The 20079-nt window shown below is 37.3% G+C and overlaps 1 protein-coding gene across 12 annotated transcripts in view; it reads left to right on the top strand.

Annotated features, from left to right (window-relative positions):
• Nucleotides 1-2536: 2536 nt before the first annotated feature.
• LOC121294510 (unconventional myosin-Va-like) overlaps nucleotides 2537-20079 on the top strand; it is a 61805-nt gene continuing 44262 nt past the window's right edge. For all 12 annotated transcript variants that reach the window (XM_041218294.1, XM_041218293.1, XM_041218292.1 and 9 more), the window contains exon 1: nucleotides 2537-2728. In XM_041218294.1, the coding sequence (XP_041074228.1) occupies nucleotides 2702-2728 (27 nt within the window). In that variant the 5' untranslated portion in view covers nucleotides 2537-2701. The remainder of the gene's footprint in view (nucleotides 2729-20079) is intronic.

The raw sequence follows: 20079 nt of genomic DNA, 5'->3' as shown, positions 1-20079 counted from the left end.
GGTGGCTATTTTGAGGAATCCAAGATTTAGAGACAATTTTCAATTTTCTTGAACATTGCTTTGATACTCCTTATGTTTTGTTTTGTATATTGTAACGTGTTTTCATTTTCAAGTATTTACAGAAACGTATACGACGTAAAACATTGTCAATTTTCAAAAAAACTAGTTTTCAGCAAGTGTACTCAAACTTTTGACTGGTGCTGTACGTTAAAAAAAGTAGTTTATACGGCGAATTTAAAAAAAAAAAAAAAAAAAAAAAAAATGTAAATGCTGTATGGGTCATTTCAGGGTTGTTCCCTGATGTTTTATTTGATCAGAAGTACAAAACGCAAACTATGAAGAATACGGTTTAGGTTTAAATACCTAGACAATATCGAAACAGAAACTTATTTACTTCTCATTAGTGCAAGTACATATTGGAATACAGATCCCAATGTGCGTATTCATGTGAAAATTATGAGTACAAAGAGTGGTATTGCATTTAAGGTTATTCATTTTGTATCCAACCCAAGTTATATTTTTTCTTGGAGCAGGATCAGTTACAGTATATCATGGTTCATTGTGTGGAGAAATTATTGGGGAGGAGGGAAATCTATAAATAAACTAGTCCTAAGACAACTGATACTAGAGAATGGTATTTAAATCAACTGGAATTTGGAAGCAGATAGGGGAGGCGTTTGAGATTACTGGGAGCTTCGTTTTCATTATTTTTAGCTCATGTTCTGAAGACATAAGTAGTGCGTATGGATGAGAGTAGAGTATTACAGCGTTCACACTTAACCTTCTCGTTTTTTGAAAATTAATTTCTGAACATTTTTAGTTCACTTCGCATAGAGATTGAGCTTCAGTTTTCTGGTTTTATTCTTCTGTAGAAAATTGAATCCGAATGATGGAGAAAGGCACATACAATTGTTACAGTTCAATTCTTCTTTCATGCATTAATTAATATGAACAGATCAACAAAGGCTCTTATCAAATCAATATAATTCACTGCGAAACATAAGTTACTTTGTTTAAACAAACTCCCTTTTGCAAACATAGGGAAATGTATCTTCCATTTTTTGAAGTCATACTTTTAAAAACTTCAGTTGTTATGGAACTGGCATGTTTTGTACCCTATATAAGATTTTCTGTAACCGGAGTGGTAATAACTGAAGATGAATGTTTGATGGTGTGACGTCCGGCTCTCCAAACAGACCCGCTCGGGTTCTTTTCCCTTCTAAAAATCACGTTACACACACAAGTTTGAAAGAAATAGCGCAACTAACAAAAACAAAGCAAAAAGACAAAACAAACACCTAGCTCCTTCGGAGCACTAACTAAATACTTGTTGCAAGGACCTAACTAGATCGCAGGACGGATACGCCGTTTACCTGCTACAAAAACCACACAATAACAACGCACAAATTTGACACGATACCTTTCACAAACACGGCTGCTCTCACACACAGTCGGGCTCATCACTCAGCAGGAGCCCTGAGCAGACTGACTGCCTCTCTTAAATAATCTGCACCTGGCACTAATTTACAATTACCACCAGGTGCAGGGGATAACTAAACAATAAGACAATTAAACAATTACATAATTAACCAATTAAACAATAAAAACCCTTAGCCCATTCACGCAAGCGTGCATTTTCAAATGGTTTTTAAACCAGGGAGGATTTCAACCCCCTCCCTGCTATCTCACAGATGGTTATAATTCCAATAATAATCCTATTCCATTTATAAAGTTCACATAGTCAAATTAAACCCACTGACTGACAAATTGGCAACGGTTGTGAAACTTGTGACAGGAGTCTGATAGGAAATCTGTCCGTCGCTCCAAAAAACCGTTCTTCCTTTTTTTTTTTTTTTATTGTCAGTCACACTTTCACGGTAGGTTTTGATTACTCTGCCTAGTCTGCATTTTCAATGTACTGAGTCAACAATTTCAATCTCCCTCTGCTGACTAAAAAAAAAACTGCAAGTCAGGAGTCAGATTTTGAAAGACCAAAACACGTGGAAATTGGAGCGTGTTTATGAAATGTAGATTTTTAATTCCATAGTCATTTTTGGTGGAGTGAATTACCGGTATATATATATATATATATATATATATATATATATATATATATATATATATATATATATATATATATATATATATGTGTGTGTTGTGTGTGTGTGTGTGTGTGTGTGGTTTGAAACATGCAGTTTGCAAACGGTACTGTCCCATTGGGAAGGTTTTTATATCGATATTTACATTTAAGAAGTGGTCTGATCTCTAATCCCGCATGATCCAAGCACAGAAGGCTGTTATATTTATGTATACATTAAACATAATTATAAAACACTACAGCTTTAAGCACATTACACCGTTCATTCTCTTGTTGTCTTAATCATTTGACAAGAGGAATTTGTTATGAAGTAAATCACAATTCAGCCGCTAGGAGGCAGCCTGTCCTTGCAATCAATTCCAATCCAAGGCGATACATAAAATTTTCACTGACCCAATCCATCCTTCGTACCCACAATGCACAGAGAGATACGCCAAAATAGCAAGACTTTTAGTATTATGGCGATTGCTACCTCTGCTTGAGATCTCCTGTCTCCGGTGCACGGATTTATAAACAGCATCGGTTTCAGATCATCCTGATAGAAAATCGTTAGTTTCTCAATGCTGTGCTAATCTAGATTACAGAAACGCAGGAGTGATCATTATGGCAGCGTCTGAGCTCTATACAAAGGTAATACCGTGGAAAATGTGCATTCATGTAACATGACCATCTAAATAATGCGGTGTTCTGATTGCAGTGGCTGATTCTGCTTATGAATGATGTTGGTTATATATATATATTATGTATCATATATATATATATATATTATATTAAATATATATATATCTATATATAAACATACTATAATGTGTGTGTGTGTGTGTGTGTGTGTGTGTGTGTGTGAACGTAGGTTTCGCTGGTTATTTAGTTTTGCATGATGGTGCTGTGAATGACAAATAACTGTGCCGCCACAACGAACAATGGTGCAGATGTGGAATGAATGAATGATATACTTTTATTTTACTGTAGTGTCTGCTGTTAAAATAGCTTCAGATTTTGTATGGAACAGATTATGTTTACGTTGAGAGGGTCAGTGCAGAAGTTGCTGGGGTTTTTTTTGACATATTTACCCCTTGACAAAATGGTACTCCCATCAAATATGTGTCCTTCAGATGTTCCTAGGACTCCTAGTGGGAGGATGAAAAAAAGTGTACATTTCCAGGCATTTCTGCTAAACTAAATACAAGCAGAAAGAAGATAATAGAAACATATTCTAATTGAATTACAATACACTGTAGTCGGTTACTGTCGGCAATATCCACCACTGATAACGGCTTTGGAGAAAACTGTCAATATAAAAAATGTGCAGAATGTAAAGGTCATATTTTCCAAAATGTGGACCAATGCAATATTATTTAATAATATTTTACACGAACTGGTTGTTTATTTTGTATTTTTTGCGGTCGTATTTAGACTTTTGTCAACGAACAAGTACAACACAATTTAATAACGGTGTATTTTTTAGAATGGCTGCGTTTTGAGGCTCATCTGATGCTGGTTGCTGGCTGTACTCTACTAGTGTTTGCAAGATGCAGACTGAGTCAATTGAATGAAGGATTCTGGATCTGGCAGACGCAAAATGGACACGATGTGCTCCTGTACAGAAAAATGCTTCTTTAGTGTATAGAAACCAGTTATTGACGTTTCCAAATGACTGCTGTATATATGCAAATGTATTATCCACATGATAATTACAGCATTAGATTTGTGCATAAGAAAGGTTTGTGTGTAGTTAGATTCAGATAGGCTTGTACAAAAAACAAAACAATAAAAACGATTAAGTATAGTCTATTATTATTATTATTATGGCGCTTCCTAAATGGGATAGTGTAAGCTATTTCATTGGCGGGTTGTAGCGTACTGTATGAATGGTATCAGTTCTTGACTCGTCTCCCTGCTGTCTCAGACTGATGCAGTTTACATGAATTGATTCGGGAGCTGTGCAGTGTGTTTTGTCACTGGGTGCTGTTACACACATACATGGTTATGCTTTTTTTCACCTGAAATGTCTTATTGATAGTTTCAGTAAAAAAACAAAGAAACAAACAAAAAATGTTACTAATACTGCATGCTCCAGTTTATTTCCGCTGGTAATGTCAAAAGGGGTGGTACCGCGGACCCTCCCCTAGCATTAGCAGATGCCACAGAGCGATGGTGTAGTTCTGAAATTTTAAAGGCACATTGTGCTTTATTGAAACCTCTTATGTCATTGGCAACATCGGTAAACAAAAGGTTATACACAGCACTGGCAAGAAAAAAGGAAAATGAATCTTTTTACAAAATGTCTTGTATGTATATAATGTAACATTTTGGCCAGTTCCGTTATTTGTCACTGGTGGCCTAGGAAGTTACATTTTTACTCTTCTGACAGTGGCCTGGTGATACTGGAGCTTAAAGTGTTATAGAAGCACTTGTTACAGTATATTCAAAGGCTTATCCTTGTTTTGTGTTTTTCATTGGTAAGGATATAAAGGAAGGACAAACAAAGGAGAAACACTTGCACTATGTAGCATGTGATTTAGTATTAATGGAAAGTCTCTATACAGAGTAGAGAACTGCCTTCACTGTTAATCCAACCCTCCCCCCACAATAACAAGGCAGTGTTGCTTGAGGCATTAGGACATATCCATCCAGAACAATTGAAGGAGCTTGCAGACTTGACACTGTGCATCATGTCCCATTAAGAGTGTTACTGTATGGCAGACACATGACATGTTGGCCAACCCTGCTTGTACATATTGTAGCTTAAATGAAAATTAGGTTGTGAATATTCAGGCAAGGTTTGGAGTATTTTAAATTTTTTTTCGTAATTGTTTTGTATTCTCGCAAGTGGCAATATAGCTGCAGTGGAATGAGACACTGTGGAGATAAAAAAAAATAAAAAATAAACAAAGCCAAGTGTTGAAAATCTGCTGCAGTTAATAACATGTGAAGCAGAAATGATTTAGTGGTTTTAAACAGTTTTTTCAATGGTTTGGGCTTTAATTAGCCCAAACAGAAAACTTCTTAGTCTTAATGTGGTGTTAACAATGCTTTATTGGTGCTATTTTTTTTTATCAAGCCAACAATTAATTACTTGGTAAGGTGAATTGCTTCTTTCTTTGTTCTTCAAGGTGCATTGACTGGATGCTGCAAAAAATATTACCCTCAGAAGAAAACGTACTAGTTCTTCATTGGGGTTTTCATATCGTTTTTTGAAGCAACAAGGACAACCATATAGAAAACAACAGTAGCGTCAAATAAAAAATAATAAAACGCACCAAAAAGGACAAATCTGCTTGTGGTCAGCATGTGACAAACACATGCAGCTTTAATAAACATATCATACATAACTTAGCATTATCTTTAGACAGCTTTATTGTTAGGATTGGCTGTTTCTAAAGGCGTTCACGTCACTTGATTCAAGCATTTCCCAGGAAAGGGAAATTACATCGTAGTGATCAGGGCTGTGTCTGGTCTGCTCTGGGATGCAGCGGAGCAATCGTCATCTTACACAACCCCCAGCTGCCCAAGACAAAGAGGCATTCATCATATGTGATGCAAGCCTGAAGCAAACAGAAACACGAGGGACAAGCAAGCAGTCTGTCCTTTTGAATAACATGTTCGGCAGATTTATATTTCCAGGAAGGGCGGCAGAGCTGAAATTGCATTTGGTTTCAGACTCATAGAAGGTTGGCACATAAACGCCTACTGCACTTGGCACCTTGATTCAATACAATGGTCAGTGTGTGCCAAAGCTTAGCTGTGAATACAAAGAACAAATTACAGTACAATACAACACAATACAGCCTCCATCATATTTGTACTTATGTTACAGTAAACAACATAGGAAGACTGGATACCTTTTAAAATACATTCAAAACTTATATTAGGTTAACATAAAGCAGTGGAAAATATCAGGAATGCAACATCAGAAGCCTAATTCATGAGGTTTGTTGTTTTTTTTTTCTCTTAATTTGAGGGATACTGTGATGCTACTGTAGTCACCTGAGACTCCATCCTTTGAGCTAATATCTGTGAGTCTTCTAGTCTGTGCTATGCTAGTTGTCTAGGATAACGAGTAAGTTGTCTACCACACAGTTTCTATAGTAGCCTTTGTTATTCTTGTCTCAATTCTGTATAGAAGGGTGGTTTAGCAACCAGAGAAAGCCAAGAAATCACTTGGGACCAATAAACTGTCTGCCAAGGTAACGTACTACTCCAGTCCTGTTGCTGCAAGACATTGAAGTAAAGATGACTATAAAACCTCAGACGCAATAGAGTGAACGCCACTGGGCAGTTAGGCTATATATTATTCTCTAATCAAGTTTCATCACTGCCTTGGAAAGGATACATTATGGAGATGCTTGTTTCTAGTGATGGGATAATAGTGGCTATCGCTAAGGACCCTCTTTAGCATTAGCTATCAAGTGTAATTTGGGTGTATGTCCAAATGCCTATCTGTCTATCGTGCTACATTTACTAGAGTACCCCTTGTCCAGTTGAGACGCAACTTGCTAAGGAGTGATTCCATTCCAGCTCGGCAAATCCAGATATCTTTTAGAGGGTCACAATCTCAGGATGTGATCCTAAGGAAATTCTTTAAAACGCAACCTGAGAGTATAGTATATGGAAGCATCTGTCCATCTGTCTGTATTAAACATTTTTCCATGTGAATACAGTGGACATAGGGCATGCTCATCTAGTTGTTCATGCTGCCGATGGGTCTCTTGTATTTTGGCAGAGGAGTGATTGTCACTGACATGCTTGATTAAACGTCAGCTCCAAGCCATTAGGGTTTCCACGCCAGACCTCTTTTGTTGCATGCACCTTGTCCCTACACGTGTAGTGCATGAATTAGTGATGCCAGTCTTGTTGCTCAACTTTCAATATGTTGTTTATTTACAATGCAGGTTTAGCTAATTAATCAGATAAACAGGACACCTGTGAGTGCACTATCGAAACTTATTACAGTCGACCATGTTAGCCTGTTTGCTTCCACAGAGCTGCAAAATTAAAAAAGGATCGCTGTGGTCATGTGTTGGTTACAAAAGAAAAAGCAGTCAGCTGTGTATTTGCATAAGTGACAGAGGGCAGTTTGGCCCAAGGAATCCTTGTAACATTCTTCTGTGATGTAGCTTACTTTACCTGATTTATTCGTTCTGAACTAATGCAGTTTCCAAGAAACCTAAAGTCCTTAGGTTAAAAAGAATGTTGAGATTTGTATGGGTTTAAACATAAATGTGCCCAGAGGGTTGTTGATAATCTATAATCACATAGATCAGACATAGTCATAAGACCAGCAGTATTCATAATTTTATTTGCTGTGTAACTGATTAGAATACACTCTCCTCTTTGTGCATCTAAGGAAAGAAGCAGAAACACCAGTGAAGGTTAAAGAATGCACGCCCAGTACAGATTCACCACCCAGTCAGAGTTATGCTTTAGATTGCTGTAATATTGACCTCCTACTAGAAAAAATACAGGCTCATCTGTGCCACCATGGATAGTTTTCATCAAGCGTGACTTTATCCTGTCCAATCCATTGTCTAAGAACTGGCTGCATTTCGTGTGCAGAGGGCACTTCACAATCTTCTGCTGTAAGTCTTTGAGTGATATAGTGCTCTGCAAGAACCTGAAGATGCACCAAGAGTTGAATTTTATGTTCTTAAAAGTAAGTGTTCAACTTTTAAAAAAGGGAAATTATGAGTATCATTAGATATTGTTTAGGTTATAAAACATGTTTGGTTGCATACCTTTTTTTATGATTTTGAAATGTATTCTTATTGAAAAGTAATGGAACAGAAAACACCAAACAGCTATTCTTTGGTGTTCATTTCTTATTTCTTACGTCTCAGTATTGCTGGGATTTAGGTAAAGATTTACTGAGCTTGTCTTTTGTCGATATATTCAGTATAAATCTCTGCTCCTGTCCTCTGTATCTTTTTGTTGTTGTTTAGATGGCTCAGATGTTTCCTGTCTGATGGATAATTCCACAGTTTTACGCTGAGTGCTGCCTGTCAACACAATGAAGTGTAGTATTTAAGATGATAGCTCCTAGTTTGCCACTTGACGGCTGATGGGCTGTGGGTGTATCTCTGATATAGTGTTTCTATAAGATCAGGTGTGACTGAAGAAGGTGTATTTATAAAGCGCACAGCTCATCCTGGGGAGTAGACATTCACTGATAATTGGTAACCCAAACCAGTTGTGAAAACATTCATCAATCACTAACAATCGAGCATAACCAATTCCTAATGTAGTCTCTTATGGAGGATCATAGCTTTCTAATGGCCTCTTCAATTTCCCATGAGCACAAGTACCAGCAGCTAATTTAAATTTTAGATCATTGTCACAAACACAACCCACCCCCCCCCCCTTTTCTTTTCTTTTGCAGCGTCTTAGACATGTTTAATATTTTACTTGAAGTCAGCTGTTTGTTTTGTCCTGGCCACCACCCTGATTAGATTTTTTTCCTGACTTCGTAATAACACACTTGTACGTTTTCCAGAATGACTTTATGTGCTGTGCATGCATGACTAGCCTATTATATTTGCATTGCCATTTCTAGTAGTTATAGAGACAGTTTGTGCCAGTTTCTGTTACCTGCTTAATTGAACCCAGTGAGATTCCAGCAAACAACAACCCTGGATACTTTTTGCAGTTTGCAGCACATTTTGAAAGGTCCATGTTGAGAGCTATAATATTTCTTAATGAGTTCTCTCCATCTAACACCCGCTTTTAATAAAAACATATGCCCCCCCCCAGTTTTAAAACAGAACAAATACGAGTGGGTAATTGGTCTTCAGTCCAAATGCACGGCAACCCCCTGTTTTACCTTCCCTGCTACCATGACAGTAAGATGTTCCTTTTCTCTCTCGCACATTGTTTGAGGTTACTGGGTTTACACAAATTGATGAAGTACAAAGCCGTACGAGTAGAATAAAGAAAAGAAAATAAGCACTGTGGCTGAATGGAATTCACTTGCATTTATCGACAAACTGAATTTCAGCAGGAGCTACTGTAAACTATAGAACTGATGTTGCAACAGTTAGTTAGCTTGTGTGAAATACAGTGTTGCAATTTTACACAACACTGTTAATGCAAAAGGAGAAGTTACTTTGTTAATTTTAAAGGTATAGCAACAGTACTACAGCAAATGAATGATGTTGCACTGCACACTATGTACAATGAATGTGAAATGTTTCATGTATACAGTATAAGGCAGCGTGCGGAAGATGCTTTCATTCTATATTAAGGCCTAAACTAAACATTCTATAGTTTCATGGGTTGTGAAGCCTTGTTATATAAAATGATGCCGACCTACAGTACATAACAGGATAAAAAACCGAATGGATTTGTTTCAACTCTGTTAAGCATGTTAACTGTGATTTAATAAGGGGTTGATGGACTCTCTGATCATTTCTTTTGCAATTAAGATGCACTAATAGAATACCAATGGAGTGTATGTTTACTGTCTAATACCAGCCTGAACGCACAAGGTCAGTACGTCATGCTTTGTTTGAGAAGGCACTTTCTTAGTTTATTAACAGCCAGCTTACTAACACATCAACAAATGTTGTTAATTTTGTATTAATAGTTTTATTATTAGGGCTTGAAATTTTCTGTTTTAACCAGTAATAACCGAACCCCCCCCCCCGTGACCTTTTTAGAAAATGTGCGTTTTTTTTTGTTTGTTTTTAAACAGTAAACTTGAGTTTTAGCAATATATTTTTTAATAACGTCTAATTCACTGTTGTTTCTTCATAAAGAAAGCAGCTTTCAGAAGGCAGGCAGTGTTCAAAGACATGCTGCTGACCAAGCATCAATTTAGTGGACCTACATAATACGCTAGGAAAGTCAGTGCGTCATTTGCTTAGCAACAGGCTTAATTACCGTGAACCTGGTTGTAAACAAACCAGCAAGAATCAAGGTTTTATTCAGTGTTGAAATGAAAAAGTGCTTGTAAATGTATTATTATTATTATTACAGCTACATAAATATCCATGATGAATGTTTAATCTTAGGAAAACATTTAAATAACTTCTTGCAGGGGATGGAACTAAGACTCCTGTTGTATAAGAATTTCACCCATTCCAGGTTTTAATACAAGCTTGATTAGCTACAGTATATAGGTAACAAGCTCAGCTGAGTCTTATTAAACTCCTAGTAAAACCAGGATTGACTCAAACTGCTATGCAGTGGGAGTCTTATTTCCATTCCTGATTCTTGTATGCTGCTGAGATGAATTACTATCATATGGAGTAGTCATACGCTGGGGTGGGCTGAAAAAACCCACCATGAACTAGTCTGTAGTGTGATAGATACGCAGGCAGTAATGGGGCATAAAATGAAATCACAATTCTCAGACTCAAAATGCATTCAGAGCTCTAAATTGCCTGAATCCTAAACGTGGACATCCTCACTTCAACACAGCAAGTTAAACTTTCTATAGGTGTTAGTGAAACATACATGCAGTTTATTACAGAAACTGAAAATGGGAGTGGTGTTTACTTTTAATAACCGAAAATAACCAATTTTGCGAAATTAATTAAAAAAAAAAAAAAACCCTGAACTAAACAAAAAAGGAAAAATTCAAGTCCTAATTATTATATTGGAACCTATAATAAAATAAAAACAGATCCCATTGGACAAACATTATTACAGAAACCTGGTTTAGGCTGATTGAATCCCATTTCAATAAAACATTTCTCAATATTTCAGTAAGGTACTGTACCTGTTATCAGTTAATAAACTAAAAAAAAGTATATGACCCATACATTTCAGTTTGGAAGATACCTTGCAAATAGATGCAGACCCTGCATGTTTTACATTCCCTGGTAGTAAGTGAAGTGTGAGAATGAACCAAACAGATTGTCCTGTTTCATGTGCATGATGAAATCCTTCTACAATAAATGTGATTCAGTGTAAAACATTAATTCATGCCCCTGTATCACACAGTATTGCATAAAATATGCACTTTCACAGTCAGTACTAAATCATTAAAGACATGAATCCCAGCGGTAAAGCAGTAAAACTGTTGAATAATCCTCTGTCTCCCATGCAGATTCCCCAGTAGTGTACACATCACTTGATTAGACGCATAGGTTCCCCCTCCTTCTGCCTGTGGGACCAGGGCTGAGCAGATTACTGCTGCTGCTGCTTCATGGACCCCCTCCTCTTTTCCACAGTGTGTATATTGCTAAATAGAGATCAGGAAGTGATTGTGGCAAAGCGGGCTACCTTACTAACCCCTCAAACTTTTCACTGCTGGAGGCTTGGGTTCGAATATCAGTGAGCTTGAAAGTTCACAAATGACACTTTTTTTGATTGTGGCTCAGTTTAGCCTCCAATGGATATTAATACAAATCACAAAACGAACCCCACTTTGCTTTCCCAGGATGGAGTGGCAAGGAGTGTTCACATCTGGACTTATTTAGGTATCAGTGTCTGGGGATATATGGAGGAACCTGTATGCCTGTCCGTATTACATACCTCCTTTTTTACATGTTCATGTATGAAGGCCATAGTGAGCGATCTTTTTGTTAGCCCTTTATTTCTTTATTTCCAGTAGCATGTGTGCTACCAACATAATACACACATGTTATTTATTTTTACTAACGTTGAAAACAAAAAGTTTTTAGTTGCTCACAGTCTATCAGTGAAGCAAGCATGGTATTATAAGATTACACAGAGAACTCAACTTCTACACAAGGGTTCTGCAAACACATTTCAAATAAAACCAGCTCGATAATGTGTCAAACTATCAATACTTTATAGTGAATTGTACGCAGGCAATGTGAGCTTTACTTCTAGATGATGGTGCATTGTCTGTGCTTTACAGACCTTGATCCTGCATGTCTGAAGAGTCACATTCTTCTGAAATAGACATGCAAACCCCTCAGGGATAGAGCTGAGCAACAGCTGACTGCACCCAGAGACAGCTTATTGATGAGCACAGTTGCATCATGATTTCCAGTCTGGACAGGTTATACTATTAGATGCAGATAATTGAGTGATCTTGAAAGCAGGAGGGTATGCGGTAAGGAGTACTGCTTAGCTTTAATTTGTGGATCGGCTGATTTATTCTTGGTAAATGTTGAAATATTCAAAAACAAAACCCCACTAAGCTGTGCACTATACTGTAGTTGAATTTAAGGGTCATTTACATTTTTAAACAAATATTTTTAAACAGTGATTGTAAACCACTTCATGACTATAACATTTGTCGTTTGGAATTCACATGGATTTTTTATACTTTAGTTGGGTTTTCAGCTGTAATGCAAATAAACTTGCTGTCATTCCCAATGGTTTGGGTGTGGAAAATGAAGCTCCCCAATGTCAAATTACCCTTGGATACCCTTGGACCATCACACTGCTGTTAAATGAGTTCTAAAAAAAACCAACATGAATATTCTGCTGCCTGTTTCCGTGTATGTGCACTTGATGTCTTCAGGACTGTGGTTTCATAGGCGATTAGTGTTAAACTTGCTCATTTCCATCCTCTTCTGATCAAATGTTTCAAAGACATTTTGCAAAACTATTAGTGAAACATGAACGTGATGAAACAAAGATGAGACAAGACTTCTTTAATGGTGTATGTACACTTTGCATTTGGCTGTGGTTCCTCCTTATAGACATGCTGCCTGAACATTGCTAGTGTACTTCCTTATATGGCTTTTTTCATGAATTGTCTTTATAAATTGTTTTGTTACACATGTATATGGCTACAGAACTGCATAATAAATATCCAACAAACCATGCTTTTTTTTTTTTTTTCTTTAATAATAATAATACTATAAAGCACAGTGGTATGTATTTCTTTAAGGCTTATTGGTTAGCAACTTGAGGAATTTTGCACTGCTATTACCATGGCAATACATTCTTCTGAGCTTCACTTTCCTGTGCTATCCAGCAGCTTTCTTATGCACTAACATTCTTCACAAATTAAAAAAAAAAAAAAAACGCTTTGCTCAGTGCTTTTTGCACGCAGCACGGTATATTATATGAAAAGAAACGTATGCTATCTACTGTTTAGGGTCATGCAGCAGGGTTTTTTTTTTTGTATGTGTGTGTGTTTAAAAAAACAAAACTCCAAGAGCTAGTACTTCAAATGATAGGCTTGTAAAACAGTCAGTAGACAATGAATTTAAAACACCCTGCAGCTTTAGGGTCAGCTGTTATTAACACTGCTGTTTTTAGTGTTTTGACTTTGACAGAAAGCTGTGTCTATGCACAGAAATCATTAGCACTGATAGGATATTAGTTAGCAATTTCTTTTATGTTTTTCCCCAGTTTTTAATTTTTTTTTAGCTGCGAATGTTCTTGTTATAAAAAAAAGGGTAAGAAAAAACACCAAGCCTTTTGAAACGAAAGCTGCAAGGCTAAGAAGGTTAATTGGTGTGGCCCCAGCTTGGTCGGCACACTTAATTATGCAGTAACGGGGAATCTGAACCAGTGCTAGTGTTTATGCTCAATGTCAAGGTTGAGACCTGCTGTTCAGTTTGCTGTGCCCTTTACAAAACTGTATAACATGGATGATGGATAGTCACCTGTACACAGAACAACCTAGAGTAAATAAATCAAAACCTGCAGTACAGTAGAACCACAGACTTTAAACTGAGCTGACCTGGGGGGATAGGGTCACAATGCTGGAGCCCCCACCCTGTCTCAGAATGCTTGTTCAGTAAGGTCTTTACTGATTTATTCTTAACCTGAGAGTGGATGGACAGCACTACTGTGAATAACATGGTGTTTGTCTGTATAGTTCCAAGCTGCAGGAACATCCTTTGAAACAGCAGCTCTGAGCGCAGTTCTCTCTGGTTGTACCCCTTAGAGGGTGGAATTGTTTGCCTCCCATCACATTGTTATTCTCTTGATAAAGTGGAAGGCGTATGTACTGTTCATAGTCCCTTAACTCTGGCTAATTGCTTGCAGCAGAGGAGCACTGTATTTATTTGTTACATGACCTGTACAGAAAAGTGTACGCAGACAGGAATGTTTTTAATCTTTGTTGCTTAGCATTTGAGGCCTTTTCTTTTTCTAATTAATCTGTGCAGTCTGAAAGCCGAACAAGGCCATACTGGTTACAAATGATATTTTCAGGGCATGTTCAATACAAAAATGTATGTGTAAAGCAGTCGAGAAAAATGAATTCCTTTTTTTTTTTTTTTTTTTTAAGGCAAGGTTGTGAGTTGTTTGAATTTGCTTGCCAACTTTCATTAACGCTCCACAGCTTTCACCCCTCTAGATGTGTGTCTCTCAGAAGCCTGTAGAGTATCCAGGGTTTGTTTCTCCACCTGCCTCTTATGGGGTTTAATCTATATTTTAATCTATATTTATATAGTATAAGATTAGTATCAACAATTAACAAGTCCTTAAGTCTAATTTTACTTTTATAAGCCTTTGATAATATTTCACAGTATTTTAGCCTATGTTGGTGATATCTCCTTAACTAAGCAGCAATAGCCTATATGTTTCACTTACTTGTGAAATTGCTTGTACTAGGGGAATGCAGTTTCATTAAGATTTATGTTATGGGATGTTTCACAGTGATGACTCACCACAGACATGATGAAGTAAGGCATACTTAAGGTTTTCAAGTTCCATCTAGAATTAGTCCGTACAAATGTACTTTATTGTCAGACTGCAGTTTTCCCTTTACAGTTTTTAATTGTATTTTGGTTGTCATTTTTTGGAGACACTGAATTGGGTCATTATTTATGTTGGAATAAACCTGCTTTCATTTTTTTCCAGGCCTCTAGACAGTGGAGTGCCTTGTTTCCACTGCCTTTTCCCAGGTATAGCTGAGCTGGCCGGTCTGGGCGAGGTGTAGTTAAAGATGGCTGTCTGCATTCCCGTGCTATTTTGTTAAGTATAGATGACAGAGGAAGTAGTAGTGGGTCAGTAAAGGTCATGTTGGATTGTGGGATTGATTGAATATATGTAAGCATGCGAAGATGGATGAAGTCGGACAAATGTTTGTGGCTGTTTTTATTTTCTGTCTTTACACACAGTCGTTATTGCTCAAAACAGTTTAGCACATGCCTTTCGTTTTGTCTCTTTAGCACAGTTTGGCCTCGTTGGGTATGAGATACGAAACTGTACTGTCTGAGTTGGAGCTGAGGTATAGCTGAGCATCAGTGGAAACACCCTCCAGCCACACCTCGCCCAGACTGTCCAGCTCTGCAGTAAACCTGGGGAAAGGCAGTGGAAAACGAGGCATAAAATGAAACACAGTGAAAAAAGTTTCATCTCTTGAAGATGCTTTGAAACATGTGTCAGTATAAACAGCATTTTTACTATACCTTGGCTGGTTTTATTTAGTGAAATCGTAGTTAATTTGGCATATAATGTAAGAGGGCTCAGGGAGTGGTCTGGCATCAAGAATACTGGATTAGCCTTTAGTAAGTCTTTGCTAATTCCTAGGCCTGATCCCTACTTTGAAACTTTGACTACAGCTTGAAGTAGGATTAGTAGTGGTGTTTTCTTGTGGTTGCCTTTATAAGCTAATACCATCGCTCTCTGGTGACTTCGTAGGGAGGATATACTGATTTCTCTTTCTGTTATCTTTGTGCTCTGCAAGCAGTGGATGTCCTGGAGGAATTGTGGCTGTATGGCAGCCATGATGAATGTTCAGAGAAACTGGTTTTCTTTCTGAGTCACTTGTGTGGTAATTACATCATGTTTAAAGACTTCATTTATGGTGTTACTGAGTTAACCAGCAGTCAATCTATGATTCCCTCCACTCCTAATTCTGTGTGAGATTTGTGTTTGACTCTTGAGGTAAACAGGGTGAGGTGTTCCCATGGTAATGAAGTTGCTATAGCAGTTTTTTTTTTTTACATTGTTCCTCATTTTATTTAAGGCTGTTCTCCTCTGTGGCTCTGATAGACGGCTGCTTAACTGCAGCTTCCACCTTGCCATCACTAAACAAAATGGGCTCACACTTAGTGCTGTTTTCATAGATTTGATCATGGTTCTACTCACTACTGGCACTGTTGTACAAGGACACAGACAAATTATACAGTTGTACTGTATAATAAATATCTGTTTAATAATTTCAAATGAAATTCCCAGTCCCACTGTGGCCCTGTAGAATAGTAATGGTTGGTTAATTATTTTGCTGGTGTGATTCCCTTTGTTCTGCCAGAATTCAACCTTGAGGAGACTGTATTCTCAAGTCACTAAAGGGGCCGGTGCAAAGTCCTGCACAGAGAAAATAAGACTCTGTGCTGACCTGTGAGTCATGAGGACTGATGCCATGTTCGTCACTCAGGCACCCTGAATGTAACTCACACAAGAGATCCGTCAGGATCCCACCATAAGGTGACATGACTGCTTCACCCAGACCATGATACGGGCTCTTTTCGGCATCCTTGGAAGCCACCCTGTTTATGTTCTATTCCTCTTAAGACTTCCTCTTGATTCAGCCCTACTCTGCCCTCTTTGTGTCCTTGATCCATTTGCTTGATTATTCTGACCTTTTTTTTTGCATCTGCCTTTTGGTGACCCCTTCAAATTGCACGAAACTGATATGATTTCATGTTGTTAGATGATTTGATATTCAAGTGCTGAATACTAGTCAATCTGTTTTACTCTTGCAGTTACAGAACTGCAGATGCCAGCTAGCATCATTACTGTACGTGCAGAAATATCAAACAAAATAAACACTTTTTTTTTGTTTTGTTACTGGTTGTGTGACACTTGACAAGTGAATGACTTCAGGGCCCTTTTTTTTTTTTTTTTTCTTAGCAGCGTTTAAAAGTTAACAACATGCGCTAGTTAATGCAGATTCACGATCGACTTTCCTGGCAGATTCATTTGAAAGTTTTTGATTGCCTTTCTGAAATGATTTGCCAGCGTGAAATAAATCATTTAGGACCTGACTTGTTTTCCAGCTGATAAAACATCCCATTAGCTAAAACATGGAAGCATGCCTTTGGAATTAGCTCAGATTTACAATATTGCTTGAAATCAAAGTGTCTGATTGTCTGCACTCTGATTGTTATCGAATTGTCAGGAATCTCCACGAGGGTAGTGTTTGTAAAGTGATAATGTCAGACTCCTCATTGGGAAGGGTTAGCCGTGGATATGGGATTTACAATAACTGATTGTATAGGGGACTGGGAATGATTTAAACTGTGAAAAGCCATACTGTGCATGCATACTGTTTACCCAGTGTCGATATCCCATACGCAGACACTGTAACTCTTTTATATGCAGCTTTACTTTTTATATATCTAGTGTTTCTAGTCTTAACAAACCTGTCTTAGTACACCAGCACTTTCATTCAAAAGAGGGAAAGTGTCAGTGAAGGGAAGGCTGCTAAGTGGCTGAGGTACTTGACTGGTGGTTATAAGGAATTCTGAGAAGTGCCTCAGGTATGTATTTTTGTAAGCATGCGACGTCAATTGTAGAGAAATTGACAGTAGTGCATGGTAAAGGTTTTGTTGTGTCGCACCATCTTCAGAAGTCTATAATAATGAATAAACAGATTTTAAATAGTTTGTAAGCTTATTATGAGTGTACATGTTCTTATTGTGCAAGCAATCCTCTTGGAATTAACACCTTTCAATTAACATCAGCTGAGATTGTAGAGTATTTATTAAACTCCCATGTGTTTGATAAGCAGAAAGACCTCAAGATGCAAAGAGTAGACCTCTGTGTACTGTATAGGGTTATGTGCTATGGTGCTTTACCGCTGTGCTGGGAAGCTGAATCGTTTTTCTTAATTGGGCTTGGTGGGGTTATAAAACAAATTTGTTTTGAATGTTCAAAAGTTAAGATTTGAAGAAGCATTTTGTTGCTTCTGACTGCTAGAAAGAAGTCAGTAAAGAACCTCACCGTGCTTGGATATACAGCCTACTGTACACAACACAGCTATTTCCTCTGTCTTTAAATGCCTTAGCTGCACCATGGCTGTTCTTTCAACGCAAAACATGCCTACAAAATCAGCTGATGTGGCAGGTCATTTAAATTGTTTAAACCATGAAGCAAAATGCTTCTATAATAAGAAATGCATACGTTTTTAGATTTGACATTTAGAATGATACAAATATATGTTAGTATTATGCCTTCCTAATTGAGCCTACAAGTACCTTTTATGAAAAAAAAATAAAATAAAAAAATAAAGCGCATTTATTTGTTTGTATTTGCACTTGTACACTAGAGAATTCAATAATATTACTATACATATGCCTTACTGATTCTAAAGGATTTGACAGTTGTGTTTTGGTTTTCGATTTCGTCTTTTCTCTTTTTCAAACACTGTTGCCAAGCAACAACACCTACTGGTACAAATGGGTTTGCAGGTGCTTGGGCTCAAATCTGCTTCTCACTGTTTTGTTGGATTAATTGGTGTGATATTTGGACTTTCAGCACAAAGCCTGAGTGTTAACTGTGTGATTTATAATCCACAACACTGGGTAGATGGGTCTCTGAATTTCTGATGCCAGCGGTGTTTAGTGTCTGATATAGTACTGCAAATGAAAGCTTGGCACAGGTTTGTTTTTTTGTTTTTGTTTTTTTTTTTGTATGAGGTAACGTTAAGCCAATAAATCACTCCTGGTTTTTCAGTTCCTAGGGCTTGTATGGAATTTAGATAAAAAGGCGTTCAGTTTCCAAGCTCCACAATCTTTGAATAAACTTCTGGAAGAACTGAAACATGCTGTCTACCTTTTAAAGGCGTTCAAACAAAACAATGGCATCTATGTAGATGAATTGTTACTTGTAATTTGATTAACTTGTTTGTATTGGTTGTGCTCATTTGAATGTGTGTGTGTGTTTTTTTGACCAGGTCTCCCTTGAAAAACAGCTTTTAATCTGAACAGGATTAATACACAGTTAAATGACAGCTAGGTCCACTGTTATTTAGATTTCAAAAAGACACCCAGGGGTTTTATTCTTCAACTTTGATCATAACCCCCTAACAACATTGTCGCTTTGTCAAGTAAATGTGGTTTTTAGAGGCAAATCAAGGGTTTTAATTCTAGGGCAAGAGGATTTGTTTTACAGCATAGTTTGTGAGATTTTTCCTGCCAGTAATTACTTTGAAAGAGTAATTGTCTACCCAAAAATCCAAGAGAGAAGTTGACTGGTTTGCTGTGTATCTGTACTCTGATTCAAAATGTTTGCCACAGTAGCTGCTGTCTTCAAGGGTTTTCATTTTCTTGTTGTCTTCCTGAACAAACCTAATATGTATAGTAGGAATCCTGGCTATGTATAGAGCTATTTAAAGAATGCTTAGAAAAGTAAAAATAATAATAATAATTCCAAACATTCATGAAAATCAAATTGTATTTAAGGCTGATTTCGTACGTCAGTGTGCGAGCACCGTGAGTCGATAGTGCAACGTGCCCAGCTAGAGTTCAGAAAAGATTCTGGTTTTAAGTTTTACTTTTAAGTACACACCAGAGCTTGTTGCCTGTAAACTGTGGCTAATCAAGCTCGTAGTAAAACCTGAAATTTGTGAAACTGCTATGCAATAGGAGTATTAGTTCCACCCCTGTAGTAAACAAAAAAAAAAAAAAAAAGTCAGTAAATTAAACAGCATAAAATTCAGAACTTCAAAGTGACGTAAACATCAAAGAGTCTGAAGTAATACAATGAATAGCAGTTCTAGTCTCTTGTTTTCTGAATGGATACTAAATTCAGTGTGAGCTGGGGGGCTGGAAGGAATGTGTTGCAAAAATAGTTTAAATGGTTTCACTTGCCAAGACTTGCAAAAACTAAAAATGTACACAACTCGATTTCAACCTTGTTCATACACGGTGTGTGTTAAGAGCTGTGAGAGACTTGGCTCACTGCATTAAGTTACAGTTTTTGCGTTACCAGGAGGATTTGTGTAAGGGATAAGAAAGGACCACCGAGAATGCCAAATTGATAGTTTCCTGGAAAATGAAATTTCACAATGAATTCTACAACAGTTTAAATCTGTAGTCTGTGTCCTGCATTCCTGTTCAGTTTTATACTGGGCCTTTGTTTTGCTACATTCTCACTAT

Source organism: Polyodon spathula, chromosome 19 (genome assembly GCF_017654505.1).
Source record: "Polyodon spathula isolate WHYD16114869_AA chromosome 19, ASM1765450v1, whole genome shotgun sequence".
NCBI lineage: Eukaryota > Metazoa > Chordata > Actinopteri > Acipenseriformes > Polyodontidae > Polyodon > Polyodon spathula.
This window is presented reverse-complemented; position numbering and strand designations above follow the sequence as displayed.